Source organism: Malania oleifera, chromosome 8 (assembly GCF_029873635.1).
Source record: "Malania oleifera isolate guangnan ecotype guangnan chromosome 8, ASM2987363v1, whole genome shotgun sequence".
NCBI classification, from domain to species: domain Eukaryota; kingdom Viridiplantae; phylum Streptophyta; class Magnoliopsida; order Santalales; family Ximeniaceae; genus Malania; species Malania oleifera.
This window is the reverse complement of record NC_080424.1, coordinates 81613499-81637521: the sequence shown is the minus strand read 5'-3', so window position 1 is coordinate 81637521 and position 24023 is coordinate 81613499. Positions and strand designations below refer to the sequence as shown.

Below are 24023 nucleotides of genomic sequence, written 5' to 3'. Positions count from 1 at the left end.
AACGTCGCAAGTCATCACCATTTTATCCCGCAACAATATCAAATGTTTGCTTCATGCATTGAAGGAGAGAGAGAGAGAGAGAGAGAGAGAGAGAGAGAGAGAGAGAGAGAGAGAGAGAGAGAGAGAGAGAGATTGAGAGAGATTTTAGGTATTTAAAACAATAATCAAATAAAGAAATTTAGTAGATGTGGGATTACAATGTCGGAGGAAAGAAGAGGAGAAGCATTCATGAATTTGAACAAATGAGAATGTACAGACGATAATGGAGTTGTAGAGATGGAAAGGGTGGTTGTTCAGCTTTTGGATATTTGTGAAACCTCTATTTTTATGAATGCATCATGAAGGGTAATTTTGTTATTAAATTTTTGTCACTGGAGACTATCAAAATTCCCCAATTATGCTTTTAGAAGTGCTATAATTATTCAAACCATCATTTATGGACAGCATAGACATATACTTGGTTAAAATATATGAAGTAATATTGTGGTAGGCAACAAACACAAGAATTAAGAGTTTACATTAAAACCAATCTAGTAAGCAGAAAATGGGACTTGGGCCAGAAAGTGTAAATTCCAACAAACAAAAAACACAAATTGTAATCCAGTGTTCATCTCGGCCCACATATCCTCAATGGGCCTGCCCCCTTCTACATCCAAAAATTAAATAATGGCATATGGAATGATTCTCATTCAAAATACCAACAATACAGAAAGTAACGTTGGGATAAATATTCTTGACAATGGGCCCAATACGGAGCCCAAAACAAAATAAGAAAAACTTGTGGGAGCCCCATTTCTGGTTGGTGGGTCGGTTGGTGGGCTGGGCAAAGGGTAATTGGTGGATTGAAGGAAGGCCTGGGCCAACATCTCGCCAAGGCGGACCTGGGCCGCAGTGCTGAGATGGAGGCTGCCCGGCTCCAACGGCAGGCCTTTGGCGTCCACGCATCTCACGTTGGGTATGTCAACTCCAAGCTGGGCTTCTCTCACTGTCTCTATGAAAGGCCCCGTCCCGGACGCCAGCGCCACCTGCGAAGCAAGAACGTCCTAAAGCTCATATTTAATGAAGTCTAAACTAGGAATGAAGACTTGTTCCGTTGTTACTGTACAAAACCTAATGTTCAAGTTGTGGTAACTCGGGTAGGTTAAACGCTTGGAGCTCTTCATTATATATCGATCCAAGCTTTTCGATTTGGTTAGAATGATTAGGTTGAGTTAATAACCTTAAAAGGATAAAATGCAAATCATTGGGGCGCTTTAATGTTCAAAAAATGACAAATGTCTCTCTTAACATCTAAATATAATAACTTGTACATCCCTTTTAATTTGTTCATTGATTTCTTGGGATAGTGTAATATATTTTTATTATTAACAAATTGGACCTCCCGGCCGTTAGTGAAATAAGTTCTAATGTCAAAAAAAGATCGCATGTAATTGTTAAATGAATTTTAATAAGAATACCAACGCCGACGAATCCAAAATTTCTCATTTGGAAGATGCACCTGTAAAGAAGAAACACATAACTCATAGAAAGATGTGCCGAGCATTTAATAATACGTTCACTGCTTGATATCCTTTTAAAATTTAGATTTTAGCTATAAAGAAATGCAATTCGTCAAATAACTAATATTTTTATTATAGCTAAGCTTTCATGGTAAGTCTTTATATTTTATTTGTATACTCACAATGCTGATGTAAACCTACTCACAAATTCAAATCTATCCACTATATATTAAGAAACATGTAGATGAAAATCTAACGATGACATCTTACAAGAGCCACAAGAATAAAATAATAATGATTGCTGTAGATGATTTCTGCCATGGAAAGATTTAAATGCGTATGTTCTAAGATTTAAAGAGTAAATCCATTATGAATATTAATAGCCCCACAGAGCGAAGTCTTTGATGAGCCCATCACTGCCAGAAATAGTCAATAAAGGCTGCCGTTCTCACCCCAAATGGACCTCTGCTAAACGCAGGACTAAACAAGGCCACATTTTTCCTCGTTAGACTAACCGCACAGACTAAGCATTAATCAATTTCTGCCATTTTATTTAGCTTTCGAGCCTCGGCCAAGCCTTTCTCAGTCACCCCATTTTTTCAAAATTATGCTTATGCAGTACGCGCCCATAATGATACGGCAGGACTTTGCTAGGCATAATAATGTGGGCTAGTCTTACATTATTATATTTAGTGAGATTCTACATATGGATTTGTATCATTACGAATCATCATTAATCTCATTTAAAAATTATAGAATAAAAATATATGCTCACCGGTGTGTACATTCAAAGTCTTATCGAAGCTTCTCAAAACGAATACTATCGATTATAAACTTGCATTTGCATGTTGGTTGTCCTTCACTAAACATGGAGGTTTTAAGTCAAAGTAAAGATTCGGATCGGACTTTAGCTTCGGCCTACAGATCGAATGACTATGAAATTAGGTCAATACGATAGATATGTTTTTTCATAAAATTTTAAAAATATCCTACATTAATTATTTTTTTATTTTCCCTTCCTTGAATCCCACGGATGATCAATATTTCAATAAGATTTCGAGATTGATTACTTAATTCTCCATCTATTAATTTAGATTTTTACAGAATTCAACACTTAATTACTAACCGAAGTTTTGATCTAAATAGGATTAGAAACAAATATAAAATAGTAAAAAATGATTATATATTATAGTCTAATTCAAAAAGCTTAATTATTTACCAAAGTTTTGATCTTCATGGATTAGAAACTAATATAAAATGGAAAAAAAACTACCTATTCTATAATCTAATACAATATTTTTTTATAAAAAAAATGACTGTATCTTTTCATGCAGGGCTAGTGGATATTCAACCAAAAAAATAAAAAACCCAAAGAGAGAAGTTAGCCAGCAGCGCACGCTGCATACCTGGAACACAGGGAGCGTGGGAGACTGCAGATCACGGCGCAAGTCGCCCACGAACTTCTCAAATTTCTGCTTATACGACGCCGCATCGTTCATCCTATTCGTATCGCTCTCACCCTGATACCACAGCAACGCCCGAATCGTCCCTCCTCCGCCCTTCACCGACGCCTTAGCCCTCTTCACCAGCTCCCCATAGAACTTACTCCCCCGCGCCCACTCCCCGATGCTGGTCCCCCCGACGGCGCACGGCACCAGCCCCACCGCCCCAAAGCTGGAATTCTTTTTCCCCATCCTCAACACGGCGTTCGCGAACGGCATTCCCGGTCCCACCCCGCAAGCGTGCTCCGCGTCGATGTCCGCGTGGAGCGGCTCTCGCGCCTCCACCCAGGTGAGATTCGCTGTCAGCCGGAGGATCAGCCTGCTGGGCCGGCACTCCGGGGGCACGACTCGGTCCCAGGTGCCGTTGACCACCCCGCCGAGACCCACCATGTTGCTCTGTCCGGCGAGGATGAATATGTTCTTGTGCGCATAGGAATAGGAATAGGAGGAGTTGGTGATTGGGGAGGGCGCCGCCGCCGCTTCGGCGGCGATCGATAGGAGGAGGAATGAGAGGAAGGGCAGCATGGAACCTGCCCGTACCGTGCGGACTGGGTTCCACCACCTCCAGAGCAGAACAGAATTTCTTGGTTCTTTTCAAATTTCTACGTGTTACAGAGTTTAAAGCGACGATTGGTCGCCGAAGAAAGTCATCTCGGTCTTCTTCTCCCGTGGCCTAGAGTCTAGCCTCCCTCCACGCCACGCCACGCCACGCCAGGAGGAGACGCCTTATAGTCATTCGGCTAAATTGTTTATTATTTAGGAAAGGATAAAGCACTATTCAAGAAAAGGAATAGGATCCAAGAGGAATAAAAAGAAAAAGAGTGATTTTTTCGCATAATTAAAGAGAAAATATTGATACAACTTTATTGGATTAATTTTTTTCCTTAATTTAAATTGTAAACTCTGGTTTTGCTGAAATCTTTTTGTTATGTTAAAAAGAATATTATGAATGTAGTTTTTTTTTTTTTTTTTTTTTTAAATCACACACATAATGATCGCAAATTATCTTCTATTTTTTTACACATAATATTTAAATTTAGTTTTTAATCAAAACACAAAAATAATTAAAAACATAAATCTTAGAAGCTCACATGTTAAAATTAAAGACTAGTCCAAAATTTCCCTTCATATATTTATAAATAAGAGTATCCAAAAATTTCATGAATAAAAAAAATAATTCTAAAGGTTTTTTTTTTTTTTGAAAATGTAATATCATTATCAAAGGAGAAAACAAACAAGATGCTTGGAAACTCCAAATAAGATGACAAAAAAAGAAGAGAATAAACCAACTTCCCACATAAGAGAAAATACATAAGAACACTTCCCAATTTGAAAACCACCATCAACCTGCAAACAAACTGTTAGGTTATCACACATCGATTGTGGAAGGAGCTAGTGGTGAGTTATTAAGTGTGAGGGAATGTCTCACCCCTTAAGCTAGTTTTTTGGGTTGAGAAGACTCTAGACCGCCCAACATTGATTTCAAAGTCATGGTTCAACACTCTCCCAGGATGTCGAGTGGTGTCTGCCAATTTGGAGCCAGATGTGTGAGGGGGAGATTGTCGAGGTTATCCAACATCGTTTGTAGAAAGGGCTGGCGGTCAGTTATTAAATGTAAGAAAAATCTTCACCCCTTGAGCTAACTTTTGGGGTTGAGAATGCCCTATACCACCCAACACTGGTATCAAAGTCTAGTTCACCAACATTCTTCCTTATATGTCGTACTAGGGGAGACCTTGATGGTTGCCTTGTCGGGAGAGATCCCGATGTGTGAGGGGGATATTGTTGGGTTATCTCGCCTCAATTGTGGAAGGGGCTGATGGTAAGTTATTAAGTGCGATGGAAAGTCTCACCCACTTGAGTTAGTTTTTGGAGTTGAAAAGACCCTAGACCACCCAACACAAATAAGACTTCCAAACAACTGAAATTAAGGCTAAATTGTGAATTTTTCGGAATTAAAATAAACATAGACAAAAAAGGAGACAAATCAAGTGTTAGAGCTTTTGAATTTGATTTATAAATTTCAATTAGAAGAGGCAATCCAGACTTATACTCCGAGGATCTCAACTCCTCTAAATTCTTTACAAGTGCCAATTTTTACATAGTTCTTGCCCAGCACACCCACCACAACCGTCTTTGACCGATAAACCAATCTATGGAACATTTTCGTTTAGAGTCATATTCTATTTTATTTTTACTTTTAAAAAAAAGTCAAATTTTTTATATGAAAAGTAGAAGTACTTTAAGAGTCCAATAAAAAAATATGATAACTATCCGCATATGATATTAAAAGATTAATTTGTGTGTGTATGCATGAAGATGATGGGCACGACAACAGTTTAGTAATTAAAGAGGATAGAGGGTAGCCCTCTCATCAAAAGCGTGGATCTTTCAAAATGTTATTTGCAGCTGATGAAATCATCACCCGCCCCCTCGGCTGCACACTGAGGCAAAATCACACAAAAAGATTTAACTATATATTCCGTTTTTCAGGATAACGTACACTACAAAAAAATAAGGTTATAAGTATTAGTGACGATTTTGAATTAGTTGTCATAACTACAGTTACTAATAATTATTAATGACGAATTTTACAAACTGTCACTAATAATAAAGTATTAGAAACGGATTATAGTTGTCACTAAAACCCTAATACCATCACTATAAATTCTACATTGGCTCAGCTCAAAACCATCACTAATAGTAGAGTATTATTAACAAATTTCAAAATCGTCACTAATAACATATTATTAGTGACGAATTTAAAACTATCACTAATATTTTGAAATTCGTCACAGTTAACTTTGGTGTATTCCCAAGAGGGCAGGTGAATTGGGTATTTAAAAAATTTATCCCTAAGTCAACCAATCTAACAGCAGTATTACACAAACTTAGGGTTTTTCTATTTAATCATAAACTCAATTAACACATGTAAATCGTATAATGAATTAAGTAAAGTACATACATGCGCTTTAAATGAAAGTGCGGAATATAAACTGTGAAAGTAAAAAGTACACGCACGATATGTTCTGGGGTTCGGCCAACTGTGCCTACATCCCTGCCTCTAACTCGCAAGCCCGAGGATTCCACTAAAACTCACTTAATGGGTGGAACGGCACCGATTACAATCAGGTTAATTCACGGGGCTGACATCAACCTACACTTTATCAGGATGGTGCACCTAACTTTCCTAACCAGGTCTAAGCCAATCAAAAAAACTAGTCTCCCTCTTCAAGCCCACGCCTAGAATACAACAAATGTGAAATTTTATGTTAGCTTTACCGTGATCCCTAGAGGGGGGTGAATTGGTATTTTTAAAATTTAATTCTTAGATAAATATTCTAACACCAGTATATTCACAATCCTACGGTCAATCTAGTGCAAGTAATATAAATATATACCAGAAATTAAATGCAGTAATTTAATTAACAGCACATGCACCAAAAAGTAATAAAGTAAGATATCGAGGTTTGGCCAATTGCCTACGTCCCCTCCTTGGCTAACAAGCACAAGAATTACCACTATAATTACTCACTTAAACGGGTGGAGCAGCACCAAAACAAACAATGTCAATTAGCACAGGACTAACCTCAACCTTTACAACTAATCCTTATCGGGCTAAATTACCGCCACCTCAGGCCACGCCTGGAAACACTCAGATTTTACAATCAAAGAATATTGGTACAGTGATTATGTTTTCATGTAAAACAGATATGTACCCCAGTTGTGCTCAATCACATACACCACCAATAGGAAATAATATGTAAGTTCAATGTGATTTAATATATGCTCTCAACTAAATATTTGCTATCAATGTAATCGATGCGTGAGAGTGCAAGCAATATACTTTTTGTATCAAAAGATGTTCAATCAACGTGCTCAAACAAAGATATCAATCAAATCTCAAATATATCAACCAGCAGGTTATCTCAATCGTGTAAGGCTCAAATGATGTATATGTTTGGTTTGCAAAAGAAACTTAATCTTTGTATTCAGTAAATGATATATAAATCAATGAATATTGCAACAAAGATTTTATCACATAAACAAATATCTTTTCAAAGGTATGTCAAGACAAATCACACAAGATATTTGAAAATGTTTGAGAAGATTTTGCAATCCAAAAACAAATACCAACTTCACAAGATATTGCAATGAATATGAAATACTCAGAAGTTTAAATCAAGTCTTCTTAGGAGAGACTTATCAACAAAGTCCCCTAAGAACACTTAGGTTTGGCTGTCACACCCCAAACCCGCAAATGGGTCCTAGGTGTGAAAATAGTAACCTAATATGTCTCTGTATCAATTAAAACATACATGATACAATACAAGAAGAGGGTCCGACCCCATAGGGTTTACGGATGCCCTATACAAAAGCATATATACATTCATACTCATCAAATACACAACGGAAAATGTTTCATCTATCCATAAAAACATACCATATCAGAGTCTATACAATACTAGGATATACAAACCCATACCACACTAAGATATACAGTCTCATAATTACAATACATACTTTGGGTATCTACAAAACCATCACGACAACTCGGCTACAAAACTCGTACCTACTCAGGCATTAAATGTAGCTAAACAACACCCCCGCTTCTGGATGCTAGAATGCTAGTTTCGGCTACCCGAAAGACCTGAAAACATTTGTATATACATTCAGGGTGAGACACCTCTCAGTAAGGAAGAAATCAGGTTACATCAGTGTGTAGCATACCAGTGTTATTTTACGTACAACATAACACCATATAATACGATACAGTTCGAAAACATTTACATACAGTTCCAGTATTTTCACAAATCCATTCCAATACTTATGATACCCAAACATACAGTCAATGTCGTCACACTAATACGCAACTACTCTATGAAACCCGAAACTTCACAACGATTACGTTGTCAATACGGTGTAGCTCACACCCTTTGCTAACGAGTTGGAACACACAGGTGATATTTCACACCCTTGGCTATAGAGTCGAACACTCTCGCCCACGGTTTTGACACTGGTACATGGCGCAGCGTATGGTAATTAGCCGCCACATAGTTGTTTTGGTGTACGATAATTAGCCGCCACTAACCGATTTTACAAAACCTGGAATCATTTTGAAACTCACGTTTCTATACTCATCAACGTACGATAATTATCTGTCACATAACTATTTTACAAAATACCTAGAACAATTACATACAACAATACATTCCACACTTATTTGGTTTATGGCAAATCATATCGTTTTCCAATTCAAGCATACAGTTTTATACAAATATGGATAATAGTCATCTCAATAATATAGTTTAAACCAAAACAAACGGTTTTCCAAACAAAACAGAGATGATACCCGAAATCCCCAATTTTTCCAAAAATTGAAACCCGAAAATCCTATATTTTTACTTGATAGATTTCCCCAAATAAGTTACCAAAACATACATATGATCGTAGCATACAAGCTTACCAATCTCGATTTCAAAAAGTAACTAATATAAACTGAATCCCCTTATCTTAACCCGAAATCCAATTACGAACTCTACGGTCTCCAAAAAAATACGAATTGAGACTCCAAAACCTATAAACCACAGTACAATACGAGCTTACAACTCATACGACTATACATATTTCGAATCAGAAAGAAAACTAAGTCTTACCTTGATTTTGGCCCGAAACCCGAAACTGCTCGAACTCGCAGTAACGTCAGATTTATGAATCAGGCGAGAAATGGCGAAGAAATCAAGAGAGAGAGAGAGAGAGAGAGAGAGAGAGAGAGAGAGATAGAGAGCTTTGAGTTCTAAAGAGAGAAGGAGAGGATATTTAGCTAACTTAACTTGGAAGCAACTCATTTGGATATTTAAAGCCCTTTAACTCGGCCGCCCTCGTCGACGAATTGGCGTCCTCATCGACGAGTTCGTCATTACCTTCGTTGACGAGGCGGTGGCCTCGTCGATGAGCCTGAGGTTCCATATTTTTCAAAATCCCTCGGGATCTCCTCGTCGACGAGACACTGAATTTCGTCGTCGAGAACAAAAGGAACTTCGTCAACGAACTCTGGCTTCATCGACGAAGCTTGCCCAAATTACCACTTTACCCTTCTTTCGAATATTTAATCCACATATTACAGTTCGGGTTCTTACAACCTCCCCTCCTTAAAAAAATTTCATCCTCAAAAGGCTTATTAGAGAGAGAGTCTCTCCCTTCTCACTAGGAAGGTGCAAGTTGTGGGGTTGATCGTGAGTTCTTCTTGATTCTTGGAAGTTTTAGTGTTGATTGGTAGAATCGAAGGAAGATTGAAGTGGAATCTTGTTGCGGCTTGGATTTGTTTCAGGTTGCAACTTTAGATTAAGCCCTCAGGGTAGATTATCACTTTCCCGCCCATGTTAGGATTCAAATTTTGAACCCCCCCTTGTGCACGATGGATGGTGTTGCAGCGGACATGGTGCATGAATCAGTGGAACAGATGGAGAATGCGAAGGAGAAAGTTGAAAAGGCTCTAAGATTCATAGAGTTTAGAGGTGGAGACTGGGAGGTTTGGGCTCTGAGGAGTGCGCAAGAAGTTCTAGAGGAACAAACCATACTTGCAAAGAACCTCGAGATGAACTTCCAGAAAACAAAAGCCAACCTCACCCCGGGGAAGCTCATGGAGATCATTCAGGACCATTTGGGTCTGAATGCATGCGATTCGGATAACAGGGAGATGGTCCCTCGAGGGGTATGGGTTTGGCAACTCTGATAGTTCTAAACGAAAAAATCATGGAAGTTTTAGGGCTTATGGAGAAGGAGGAATCTCCAAAATGCATGGATGAAATGAAAAGGCCAGAGGTACGAAAGCGACTCTGGGGAGATGATGAACATGAATGTCCTGGTAACAGGATAGATGAGGCTGGGAATCCTTTTGAGGTTGGAAAGAAGGAACATAAGGAAAGAACAATAATGAGGCATAAGAAAGGTACCCTGGTCGGATCTGTTTGCCAATAACAGGAAACCAGAGGCTTGTACCCCGATTCCTTCCTTCCCCTCGGATGGTCAGGGTGTGAGGATGAAGCTTTCAGATATGTCTAGACCTGAAGACTCCTATCTGAAGTTCTTGGTAGGATACTTTATTGGGAGGTTCCCGAGAAGCAATGCCCTGAGCATAATAGTAAGCTGGTGGAAAGCTGAAGTCTCCTGTATAAGGCATGTGGATGGATGGGTTGTCTTCAAATTCCAGAAGAAGGAGGAGCTCGATAGGGTATTGCAGAAGGCACCCTATGCTATCAATGGCAGGACTCTCTTTATTAAGAGAATGCCTGAGAAATTCCAGCTCGGACCAGAGCATAGAACAACCCTGCCTGTATGGATCCAGCTGCGGAACCTGCCAATAGAAATGTGGACCCCGATGGCTCTAGGAAGGATCTATTCAGAAGTGGGTATGCCACTCTGTGCAGAAAAATTAACCATGATGCAGGCCAGGATCTCTTTTGCTCCAGTCCTGGTTGAAGTGGATGTGGCGAAGGAGGTAAAACATTCTGTGAAGATCATCATGCCATATAAGGAGGAATTAAACTAGATAGTTACATATGAAAACATGCCTAGCTACTGTACCCACTGTAAGTATGTGGGGCATTCTATAAGTATGTGCAGTTTCAGGAAACAAAATAGAGGAGTTGTTAGTTCAAAGGTGTATGTGGCCAAAATGTCTACCACAGGGACCAAAGCTGCAGTCAAGGATGAAAATAAAGAGAAAAAAATAGTGGAAGGGGAGAAGGTCGATGAATCAAATAAGGACCAGAATCATGGAGCTAAAAAAGGTAATGAATATGAAGCTGACAGAGTCTATGATCCCTCAATCCGGCCAACTACATGGAGAACTCAAGTAGAGGAAATCCCTAGGGATATGGCCAATAACCTATTCCTAGAATCAGGCTGGGGAGGGGGGTGAGTCAAGTGCTTCAAGGTGTGTGGGGCAATCTACTGGAGCTATAGGAAATATAGAGGCAGAAGAGGTCATGGGGAGGGAGGTTGTGAAACAAAAAAAAAAATCCAATTACTCTATGTCAGAGGGTGAAAGAATTGTGGAGTCATTGGGGGTCTGTATTCCTTTAGCTGGCCAAGCTCAGTCTTCCGGAAACACACAAATACAGGCTTGAGACAATACATCTGGGCTATCTCGAAATGAGGACCCTCTAGTGATATGTGCACTGCAGGCTAGGGGTGCTCAGGTAGGTAGCTCTATTGTAAGAAGAGCTAGTCATGCCGGGAGAGAGGAAAATGATGGCTTCACAGTAGTTAAAGGTAAGAAGAACATCAAGAAAGGGGTAGGGCAAACACGTCAGAACAGGAGGGGGCCTGGCTCCCGTCCTAATCAATGAAGTTAGCCGCATGGAACATCAGGGGTTTAAATGGGCCCCTGAAACAAAATGGGATCTTTGATCTCATTAAGAAAAATAAACTGGACATGATGGGAATTTTAGAGACCAAGTTATCTGACGATAAGCTAAAGGGGATGATGAATAGAAAATTCAAGGATTGGAAACAATTAAACAACTTTGAGGCACACAGGGGAGGGAGAATTGTGGTGTTGTGGATCCTACAGACGGTGCAAGTCTTAGCACACCAGATGAACCCTCAAGTTGTACACTGTAGAGTTAAATGTCAAGTCACCTCGAAGGTGTTTGTTGTGAGCTTTATATATGGGTTTAACGCAGTGGTAAGAAGAAGGGAACTGTGGAGAGACATAATTCATTATGGAAGTGGATACTCAGGACCATGGCTGTTGATGGGTGCTTTTAATTGTGTCCTAGATGCAGAGGAGAAAAGAAATGGAATTCCTCTTTCAGATTATGAAGTAAAGGACTTCAAAGACTGTCTCAATGAAGCTAGGCTATATGATTTAAATTCCACTGGGTCCTTTCTCACTTGGTCTAATAGAAGGGTTTGGTGTAAGCTTGACAGGGTGATTGTAAATCAGGGTTGGCTAATGGAAGATTGGAATGCTCAAGATAGATTTCAATTCCCTGGTGTACTCTCTAATCACTCTGTCAGTCTGGTTTCTCTGTTTGAACCCCAGGAAATGGGTAAAATCTCATTCAAATTCTTTAACATGTGGACTAACCATAGTGACTTCCAAAAAATTGTTGAACAAGAGTGGGGTAAGCACTATGATGGATACAATCAGTTCATATTGGTAAAGAAGCTGGAGGCTCTAAAGATCCCATTGAAGGTTTTTAACAAAATCCATTTCTCTCACATTTCAGCCAAAGCAGAAAGTGCTTCTGCTGAATTACTTGAAATTCAGGAGAAGCTACACAATTCTCCCTCTTATTCCATACTATAGAAAGTGCTGATTGAAAAAAGGAGAGAAGCAGTAAGATTGGAAGAAGCTAACAGGCAGTTTGCAGCACAAGTGGCCAAATGCAGATATCTAAAGGATTGTGATAGAGGAACAACTTATTTCCATGCTATATTGAAGAGGAACAAAACTAGAAATCATATAGCATCAATTACAGACCAGAATGGGGAGACAACAGAATCCTATGAGCAGGTGGCAAGTGAATTTGTGAATTTCTATAAATAGATGCTGAGGGAGGATCAAAGATACATCATGATTGATGAACAGATAATCAGGAAAGGCCTAGTGTTGAGTGAGGAGAGAAGAAAACAAATGATTGTCCCTATATCAGACCAGGAGATAAAAGAGGCAGAGGCCTTGTTTAGCATTGATGATGGGAAATCACCAGGTCCAGATGGCTACTCATCGGGGTTCTTTAAAAAGCATGGAACATAGTAGGGTGGGATGTGGTGTTAGCAGTGAAGGAGTTTTTTAACTCTAGAAAGCTATTAAAGCAACTTAATCATACAATTATTGCTCTGATACCCAAATCAAGTCATGCAAGCACTATAAATGACTTTAGACCAATATCCTGCTGTAATGTGGTATATAAAATCATTTCAAAGGTGTTTGCAACAAGAATCAAGCCCTGTCTTGAGGAGTTGATTAACCCAGCTCAGGCAGCATTTGTTAAGAAAAGAAGTATGGCTGAAAATATACACCTTGTCCAAGAACTAGTAAGAGGATACTCAAGGAAAAGAGTTACTCCCAGATGCCTACTCATAGTTGACTTAAGGAAAGCCTTTGACACTGTGGCTTGGCCTTTCCTGGCAGATATGCTAAAACACTTGAAGTTTCCTCAGGAAATGATCAATTGGGTAATGGAGTGTGCGACTTCCACCTCCTTTTCCATATCAGTAAATGGAAGACTGTTTGGGTATTTTAAAGGGAAAAAAAGGATTAAGACAAGGAGATCCCCTTTCTCCTCTCCTCTTTGTCATAGGCATGGAATACTTGTCAAGGCAATTGAAAACACTGGAAGGTAAGTTCTATTTCAGATTTCACCCAAGATGTGAGGCGCTGAAGATCTCTCACTTAATATTTGCAGATGACTTGATGTTGTTCTCAAAAGGAGATGCTACCTCAATTGGGTACCTAATGGAGTGCCTAAAATTATTCAGAAAATGTTCTGGGTTGACAGCTAATAACATGAAATTGAGTATATACCAGGCAAGAATTAAACAGCAAGAATTGGAAAAGATTTTGAATCTAACTGGTGTGAACCCGGGGGAGTTTCCCTTCAGATACCTTGGAGTCCCTCTGCTGGCATCAAGACTGAATTCAACTCACTATGGTCCAGTGGTGAATCAAATAGCAAATCTGCTGAAGGATTGGATGGGTAATACACTGTCTTATGTAGGAAAGTTGGAGGTTTTAAATTCAATAATACAAGGGATAGAATGTTTTTGGCTGGCCATCTTGCCCATCCCACTAAATGTGTTGAATCAAGTTGTGAAACTCTGCAGGGGGTTCCTTTGGGGTGGGAGGAAAAAGCCACTGGTTGCATGGAAAGATATTTGTGTCCCCAAAACAGAAGGGGGCTTGGGAGTTGTAGACTTGAGCTCTTGGAACAAGGCATTGCTAACCAAAACCTTGTGGAACATACATTTGAAAAAAGACTCTTTGTGGTCAAAATGGATGCATCATGTGTATTTGAGCAATACAACCATCTAGGAAGTGACAGCAAAGAAAGATGACTCCAATCTCTTTAAGAAATTGCTGGAGATTAGAGATAAATTGATGGAAAAATGTGGAGATGAGAGAAATGCCACTGAACTGATGGGAAGATGGGAAGCTGACAATCACCAGTGCTACGAATTCTGGAGAAACAGAAATCTGATTGTGTCGTGGGCTAGAGAGGTCTGGTATAGTGCTATCCTGCCCAAGCATGCATTTTGCCTCTGGTTAGCAGTGAAGGGAAAGCTCCCTACTTGTTACAATGTGACTGTAGAGGGAATGGATCATAACAGTACTTACTGCAAAGCTGGTCCCGAGACCCTTGAACATTTGTTCTTCAGATGCAATTTCACAGCTGGGGTATGGAAGAAAATCAGAGAGTGGCTGGGCATAAGGAGGGAAATGAATACAATTAAAGCTGCTGTAAAATGGCTTCATAAAGAGGTAAAAGGAAATGGATTTTGCTCGGTTGGAAAAAGAGTTGGTTTGGCGGTTACAGTATATTTTGTTTAGCACTTCAGAAATAGAAGTAGGTTTGAATGTCATACTATTACCGCTCAGGAAATGGTCCCATTGATACAAAAACATATTTATAGGGCCATGTTTGATAAATTTGGTATAAATACTTATGCTTAAAGTTTAGAGAATGAATGATATATTTGAGATGTAAAAGAAATGTAATTGTTTTTCCTAGGAATGTCCAGGTTTATGATGTATGTGCTTTCTTGATGCATTTTGTGTACAAACCATTGAGATAGGCCATTAATGGCCCCTGGGAATGCCCAGCTTTTGATGTAATCTTTGGACACATGCACTGTATTGTATGTTGGGAACTTGTTCCCCTTTGGCCTGGGAATGCCCAGTGGAGCTGTACATATGCATATTTGATCAATGTACATTTACCTTTGATCAAAAAAAAAATTCGTCCTCGAAATTTGCTATCTCTCATTACAAACTCAATCATACTACTGAATACATACACACTCTCAAGATGAACCAGCAGCCATTTATATGCAGCCCCGTTACGTTACATACATACTCTAATAAGAACTGGCGACCATTTATACGCAGCCCTGTTACGATACATACATACATGTATTCCCTCACTTATGGCGAAGGGATACCGTGGTTACATACATACACGGTCTCGGGAGCTTACAATACTACAAGACTCTCCTAGAGACTAAACACACAATACTACTACTACGATAACACAGTACTACATACATACATACCCATACCGACCCTGCTATCTCACTACTACTAAGAACAACTGTGGATACTTTCGGCGTATTTCCGTTTCTAACTCCCAAGAAGCTTCCTCAGCCCCATGATTCCGCCACAATACATTTACTAACGGTATTTATTTAGTACGCAACTGAACCTTTCAGTCCAGAATCTGAACAGGTACCTCCTCATATGCCATAGTATCCCCAATCACCAAGGACTTGTAACTAATAATATGCGACGGATCCAACACATACTTCCTTAACATGGATACGTGAAATACATCATGGATCCTTGAAAGCATAGGGGGTAGTGCAATCCGATAAGCCACCGGACCCACTCATTATAGAATCTCGAATGGTTCGATATACCTTGAGCTCAGCTTACCCTTATTCCAGAATCTCATCACTCCTTTCATAGGAGCGACTCTCGAAAATATTTTACCCCCCACTTCAAACTCCAACTCGCAGCGGCGAACATCCGCATAACTCTTCTGCCGACTCTGAGCCGATTTAATCCTATCCTGGATCAAACCCATCTTCTCAGACGCCTGGTATATGAGTTTAGGTCCTAACACCTAACTTTCACCAACTTCATCCCAATACAAAGGAGATCGACACCTCCGACCATAAAGAGTCTTGAACGGCGTCATCCTGATACTAGCCTGGAAACTATTGTTATAGGCAAACTCCACCAATGGCAGAAACTGAATCCAACTACCACTGAAGTCTAATACACAAGCCGGTAACATATCCTCCAAGATCTGTATCGTCCTCTCTGACTGTCCATCAGTCTGGGGATGGAACGTTGTACTAAACGTAAGCTTTGTCCCCAGTGCTTCCTGCAAGCTCTTCTAGAATCGAGAAGTAAACCTCGGATCTCGATTCTGAAACAATGGACACATGTACTCCGTGCATTCTCACTATCTCATGCACATACAGGTCCGCTAGCCTACTCAAAGGGTAGCTAACCTTCATCGGTACAAATGAGCAGATTTTGTCAACCTGTCCACGATCACCCAAATAGCATTCTGTCTGTGAAGCGCTGGCGGCAATCCGATAACAAAGTTCATGGAAATGTGCTCCCATTTCCACACCAGAATGGGTAAAGGCTGCAACGGCCCCGTCGGCCTCTAATGCTCAGTTTTCACCTGCTGACACATCAAACATTACTCCACAAACCGGGCAATATCCTTCTTCATACCACTCCACCAGAAAGACTAGCGCAAATTCCAATACATCTTCATACTACCCGGATGTACCATATATAAAGAATGATGCACTTCCTCCAAAATCGTTCTTTTGATCTCATCATCGTTTGGAACACACAGCCTAATCCCAAACCTCAACACACCTCCGTCAGAGATGTTAAAATCCGCACCCAACCCCTATTGTACCTTCTCCACCATCTCAGCTAACTCCGCATCATTAGTCTGCGCGGCTTTAATACACTCAAACAAGGTCGGCTGGACCACCAAGCTAGCAATGAAAGCCTGATGATCACCAGACACCAACTCTACACCAAGGCTTTCCAGATCCCACCAGATATGATGCTGAGCTACAATTGCAGATACTGCTGCATGCTCTGACTTCCGACTCAACGCATCTGCTACCACATTAGCCTTCCCCGGGTGATAACTGATCGTGCAATCTTCGTCCTTGATCAACTCTAGCCACCGCCTCTGCCTCATATTCAGCTCCTTCTGCGTGAAAAAGTACCTAAGGCTTTTGTGGTCAGTGAAAATCTCACACTAAACACCGTACAGGTAGTGTCGCCAGATCTTTAGGGCATAAACAACAGCAGCTAACTCTAATTCATGCGTAGGGTAATTCTTCTCATACTCTTTAAGTTGCTGAGAAGCATAAGCTACTACCTTACCCTGTTACATAAGCACACATCTCAAACCCTTCAGGGACGCGTCACTATAGATCTCAAAACCGCCATCCCCTGGAGGAATGGTCAATACTGGAGCAGTAACCAATCGGTGCTTCAACTCAAGAAAGCACTGCTCGCAGTCACTAGTCCAGTCAAACTTCACCCCCTTCCTGGTCAATTGTGTCAGAGGTCTAGACAATTTAGAGAAACCTTCTACGAACCAACGATAGTAACCCGCCAGTCCTAGAAAACTCCGAACCTCCTGCCCATACTTCGGTCTCATCCAATCAACCACAGCTTCAATTTTTCTAGGATCAACTAAAATACTGCCCTTAGACACCACATGGCCTAAAAACGCGACCTGATTCAACCAGAACGCACACTTCTTCAACTTAGCATACAGCTTCCTCTCTCGTAGAATCTGTAATATCAACCTCATATGGTTTTCATACTCTTCCGAACTCCTCGAGTATACCAAAATGTCATCGATAAACACCACTACGAACTGGTCCAAGTACTCATGAAAAACCCTGTTCATCAGATTCATGAACACTGTCGGAGCATTGGTCAAACCAAACGGCATAACCAAGAACTCATAGTGGTCGTATCTGGTTTGGAAAGCAATCTTCGCTACATCCTCAGATCTAACCCTCACCTGATGATACCCCGACCATAGGTCGATCTTTGAAAAGACCTGCGTTCCCTGTAACTGGTCAAAGAGATCATCAATATGAGGCAATGGGTAACGGTTCTTCACAGTTACCTTATTGATCTCATGGTAATCAATATGCATACACATCGACCCATCCTTCTTCTTCACAAATAAAACTGGAGCTCCCCAAGGCGAAACACTCGATCGAATAAAACCCTAGTCCAGTAGTTCCTGCAACTGCTCCTTCAACTCTCAAAGTTCTACTGGAGCCATCCAGTACAGAACTTTAGAGATTGGTGCTTTGTCAGGCAACAACTCTATCGCAAACTCCACCTCACGATCCGGAGGTAAACCGGGTAAATCTTCAGGAAACACATTCGGAAACTCGTTGACCACTCGAATGTACTCGAGCCTCAACTCCTCCCGCGGCAACTCCTTTACGCAAGCTAGGTATCCTTGACAACCATCCAAGAGTAACCTCCTCGCCTGTAATGCTGATAAAACTTGTGGCATCTAAAGCACACACGATCCTACCTCCTCGCCTGTAATGCTGATAAAACTTGTGGCATCTAAAGCACACACGATCCTACGAACTCGTACTCCTGCTCTCCAGGAGGTCTGAACACTACTACCTTCCTACAACAATCAATCATTGCAAAACTGGAAAATAGCCAATTCATCCCCAGTATGACGTCAAAACCAGACATGTCTTATACTACAAGATTCGCTGGTAGCAGTCTCTCCTGAATTACAACTCTGCAGTTTCCTAAGATCTTACTGCAGATCATTACACTCTCAGTTGGCGTAGAGATAGACAATCTCTCAACCATAGCTCAGGTTTCAACCTCACACAACTTCACAAAACTAGCAGATATAAACGAATGGGTTGTGTTGACCTTATAGGTCACGCCCGATTTTGATAATAACAAATACTCATGTATTTAATAAATATTTAGTTCATGTGCAGGTCTATATTAGCAGATACATTGATGGCACATGAAAGCTTAAAGCTTGAAGACCAATTCATGTTTTCAATTGTAATATTCAGTAGTGAAATTTGTCTGTAATAGTAATTAGGATATTTGGTTTGTAATGAGCACACACAACATATGCATGGTTTATTATGTAAATTCAAATCAAATACAAACTAAAAGTGACCGTAGAGAGACCTTAGGGCTTAGGTCGACCAACACCAGATATTTTCGGTGTCTTTATTCTTGACAAAAGTGACCCTAGGACACACACCATTGCACCTATGATTGTTAGGCACTTGAATAGGGTTTGTGTGTTTCAAGACAGGACCGAAATGCACACATTGTACACTTTCGGTCAACCGGCCAAGGCAATTCATTCTGCCCCAGTCAACCAAAACAGGCATGGGTCAACAGTTGACCAAGGCTCTGGTCGATCGAACCAATGTAGTTCAAAAACCCCTGGTTGACCGAAACCCCCAGAGGTCAACAATTTGACCATCTGGTCGACCGGGCCAATTTTGTACTCCAACTACCTGGTCAATCAGGGGTTCTCGAGAAAAATATCAACGGTCTGGTCAACTGAACCAGCCAGTTCAAAATGGCCCGGTCAACCGAACCTCGAAGAAATGGGAAATCTCCCACTTTCGGTCGACCGAGCCTTTAGTTCAAAATTCTCTTGGTCGACCGGAACTCTCAGATTGCCCTAATTTTTACCACGGCTAAATATCTTTTAAACAGGGTTAAAATATTTGAAATATCATTAAACTTTCCTAATAATACCCAATAGGTCCCTAACGGTCATATCTCTTCTCATGTCTTCATATATGAGATCATTTGTGCAAATTAAAGAGAAATTATTCACTTTGATTAGGAGAAATTTTCTGAAATTTTTAAATCCTATAATACTCATATCTAAGCCCCAACCGCTCATACTGACCTTCTCTTATTACCTAAACTCTCTGTAAGTTGATTGAGTGTTTGTTTGGAAAGGTTTACTCTTCCTGTTCTACTTGGTTAACACGATTTTATTGAGAGCTAAACCTAAGTATTCTTAGGGAACTTTGTTAATAAGTCTCTCCTAAGAAGACTTTTATTTGATCTTCTGAGGTTGTATATTCATTGCAATATCTTGAGAAGATCATATAGTATTTTGGTTGCAAAATTTTTTCATAATCATTTTCAAATATCTATTGTGCTTTATATTGAAAAATATATTTGAAGAGATATTTGTTTATGTGATAGTGATCTTTGTTGCAATATTCATTCACGCATATACTAGTTGCTGAATACAAAGATTACACATCTTTTGCAAACCAAGCATATACATTATTTGACATTTACATGCTTGAGACATCCTGCTGATTGAAATATTTGAGACTTGACATCTTCGTGTGAACTTATTAGTTGAATATCTTGTGATACAAAGATTGCTTGATTGATACTCTTACGCACTCATTACATTGATAGTAAATATTTATATTTGAGAGTTGAAATATTGGACCACACTGAGCTTACATATTATATCATTTGTGGTGTATGTAATTGCACATATTTGGGTACATATCTGCTTTACACGAAAGTACAATCACTGTATCATTTGATTATAATACAGATCTATTGTATTTCTAGGCACAGTTCCAAAGAAGGAGACTAGCCCTAGAATAGTCCCGAATTAGCTTAGACTCGGTTAAAAAGTTAGGTGTGCCATCATGTTAAGGCGTGTAGGTTAAGGTCAGCCTCGCTAATTGACCTGATTAAGGTTGATGTCAGCCCTGTGCTAATTAACCTGGCTGTAGTTGGTGTCGCTCCACCCTTAAGTGAGCTATTAGTGGAATCCTCGGGCTTGCCAGCTAGAGGCAGGGACGTAGGTACAGTTGGCCGAACCTCGATAACATATCGTGTATCTATTTACATTTTCACACTTTATATTTACCGCACACATATGTTATGGTATGAATGATGTGCATGATTTAAATTTCGCATATTTTATTTATCGGCACATTTGGAATTGTGTACAAAGATCCTAGATTACCAAATCAGGACTTCTGATTTAACCTATGAGAAAAGTTTAAATTTCCAATTCAACCCCCCCCTTCTTGAGAATACGCCAATTCTAACAGGTTGCTCCCGAATCAAATAAAACGACAGCTCTATTCGAAAGCAATAACATGGTTCCTATCACCACATTCCCGGTGTGTTCCGCATCTGCTAAAGTAAGTGAATATACTCTCATCGGAGCCGTGGTTGCTTGGTAGTTTCTCCGAGGCATCTGATTACTCCCACGGTTCTGGCTCTGTGCAGGTGCATCTCTCCTCGGTGCCTGACAACTCCGTGACAAGTGGCCCCGCTCAGTGTTCTGCCGATAACCTGACCTGTAGTTCTTCTTCTTCTTCTTCTACTGTCCCTATCGAGGACCACTATGAGAACCAAAAGATACCGGCCACTTCCTCTGATCCTAGACCACCTTATCTCCCCGAAAGGTCGGTCTCAACTATGGTGGCTTTATCCACCCAAACAGAGAACTCACGGATCTGCAGCATCCCCACAAGACGACGAATGTCTTTCCTCAGAACCCTCTCAAACCTCCGAGCCTTCTCGTATTCGTTCGGAACCAAGTACGGTGCAAGTCGAGACAACTCGATGAATCTGACAACATAACTCTACACCATCAGGGTACCCTGCATCAAGCCCGAGAACTCATCGGCCTTTGCATCCAGAGTGGAAACCGAAAAGTAACTCTCAAAGAATACCTCCTTGAAGCGGCCCCATGTCATACCGGATGGACCAGCTCTCTGCTTCTTAAGCAGACTCACCACAGTCTACCAACGTCCGGTCTCACCAGACAGCTAGAAAGTAGCGCAAAGGACTCTCTGCCTATTCGTGCAGTAGAGGACTTCCAGAATCCTCTCGTTCTTCTCAACCTAGTCCTCAGCTATAATCGGATCAGGTCCTCCTGCAAATGTCAAAGGGTGCATGCGTGTGAACCTCTCAATGGTACACCCCTCATCCGTAGGACAACTCTCGCGTCTCCTAACACTCCGCCCGATCTCTCGCATAACCTACCTCGTCAACCCACAAGGCATAGAAGGAGTCTCATCGCTCGCAGTTCCTTCGGGAACCACTTTCCAAGTTATTATCCTTGGGTTTCATTCTAAAAATAGAATAAGAATCGGTTAGAATTCCTATATCGTACACAGTTAACACAATCAAATACCTAATCATGTTAACTACCAGTCCCACGAGCCAAGGTCTTTCCCGTTACACTGACACGAATTCATCCATGATTTGCCGTGATCTCTCTGAAATCGTTATTCGAGGAAGGACACAAAACACCACTAATGAGTCCCTGTCTAGCAACAACACAATCCTTGACCTACACTACCCATTTCTTACATCCTATACTCTGGTATGTACACGTCAATACACCTAACCAAGTTTACAAGACCTAACAATCTAGTTAGCTCTAATACCAAGTTGTCACGCCACGAACCCGCAGATGGGTCCCAGGTGTGAAAATAGTAACCTAATATGTCTTTGTATCAATTAAAATATACATGATACAATACAATAACAGTGTCCGACTCCGTGGGGTTTACGGATGCCTTACACAAAAACACATATGCATCCATACTCATCAAATACGCAGCGAAAAATGTTTCATCTATCCATAAAAACATATCATACTAGAGTCTATACAACACTAGAATATACAAACCCATACCACACTAAGATATACAATCTCATAATTACAATACATACTTCGGGTGTCTACAAAACCATCACGACAATCCGATTACAAAACTCGTACCTACTCAGGCACTAAATGTAGCTAAACGACACCCCCGCTTCTGGATGCTAAGATGCTTGTTTCAACTACCCGAAGGACCTGAAAATATTTGTATATACATTCGAGGTGAGACACCTCTCAATAAGAAAGAAAGCAGGTTATATCAGTGTGTGGCATACTAGTATTATTTTACGTACAACATAACACCATACAATACGATACAGTTCAAAAACATTTCCATACAATTCCAGTATTTTCACAAATCCATTCCAGTACATACGATACCCAAACATACGGTCAGTGTCGTCACACTAATACGCAACTATTCTATGAAACCTGAAGTTTCACAGCGATTACGTTGCCAATACGTTGCCAATACGGTGTAGCTCACACCCTTCGGTGACCAGCTAGAACACACAAGTTATATTTCACACCCTCGAATATAGAGTCGGACACTCCCGCTCATGGTTTTGACACCGGTACATGGCGCAGCGTACGGTAATTAGCTGCCACATAGCTATTTCAGCGTACAGTAATTAACTGCCACTAGTCGATTTCACAAAACCTGAAATCATTTTGAAACTCATGTTTCTATACTCATCAACATACGGTAATTAGCCGCCACATAGCTATTTTACAAAATACCTGGAACAATTACATACAACCATACATTCTACACTTATTTGGTTTGCGACAAATCATATCGTTTTCCAATTCAAACCTACAACTTTATACAAATATGGATAACAGTCATCTCAATAATACAGTTTAAACCAAAACAAACGGTTTTCCAAACAAAGCAGAGATGATACCCGAAATCCCTAATTTTCCCAAAAACTGTAACCCAAAAATACTGTATTTTTATCCAATAGATTTCCTCAAATAAGTTACCAAAACATACATACAATCGTAGCCTACAAGCTTACCGATCCCGATTTCAAAAAGTAACTGATATAAACTGAATCCCCTTACCTTAACCCGAAATCCGACTACGAACTCTACGGTCCCCAAAAACTATGAACTGAGACTCCAAAACCTATAAACCACAGTACAATACAAGCTTACAACTCATACTACTATACATATTTCGAATCAAAAAATAAAATCGAGCCTTACCTCGATTTTGGCCCGAAACCCGAAACTGCTCGAAACGAGATTTCGATTCGCTTGAAAAGTAGAGAATTCTTCCCTAATCCTCGCAGTAACGTCAGATTTATGAATCAGGCGAGAAACGGAAAAGAAATCAAGAGAGAGAGAGAAAGAGAGCTTCGAGTTCTAAAGAGAGAGGGAGAGCATATTTAGCTAACTTAGCTTGGAACCAACTCATTTGGATATTTATAGCCCTTTGACTCGGCCGCCCTTGTCGACGAATTGGCGTCCTCGTCGACGAGTTCACCATTCGCCTCGTCGACGAGCCCAAGGTTCCAGATTTTCCAAAATCCCTCGAGATCTCCTCA

At 40.4% G+C, this 24023-nt stretch overlaps 1 protein-coding gene across 1 annotated transcript; it reads right to left on the bottom strand.

Moving 5' to 3' along the window:
- Window positions 1–536: 536 nt before the first annotated feature.
- On the bottom strand, window positions 537–3705 carry LOC131162074 (probable carbohydrate esterase At4g34215). The gene is made up of 2 exons (XM_058118208.1): window positions 2906–3705; window positions 537–1025 (listed from the first exon to the last, which is right to left on the bottom strand). The coding sequence occupies exons 1-2, from the start codon at window positions 3524–3526 to the stop codon at window positions 690–692; spliced, it is 957 nt and encodes a 318-aa protein (XP_057974191.1). The 5' UTR covers window positions 3527–3705; the 3' UTR covers window positions 537–689.
- Window positions 3706–24023: the final 20318 nt, after the last annotated feature.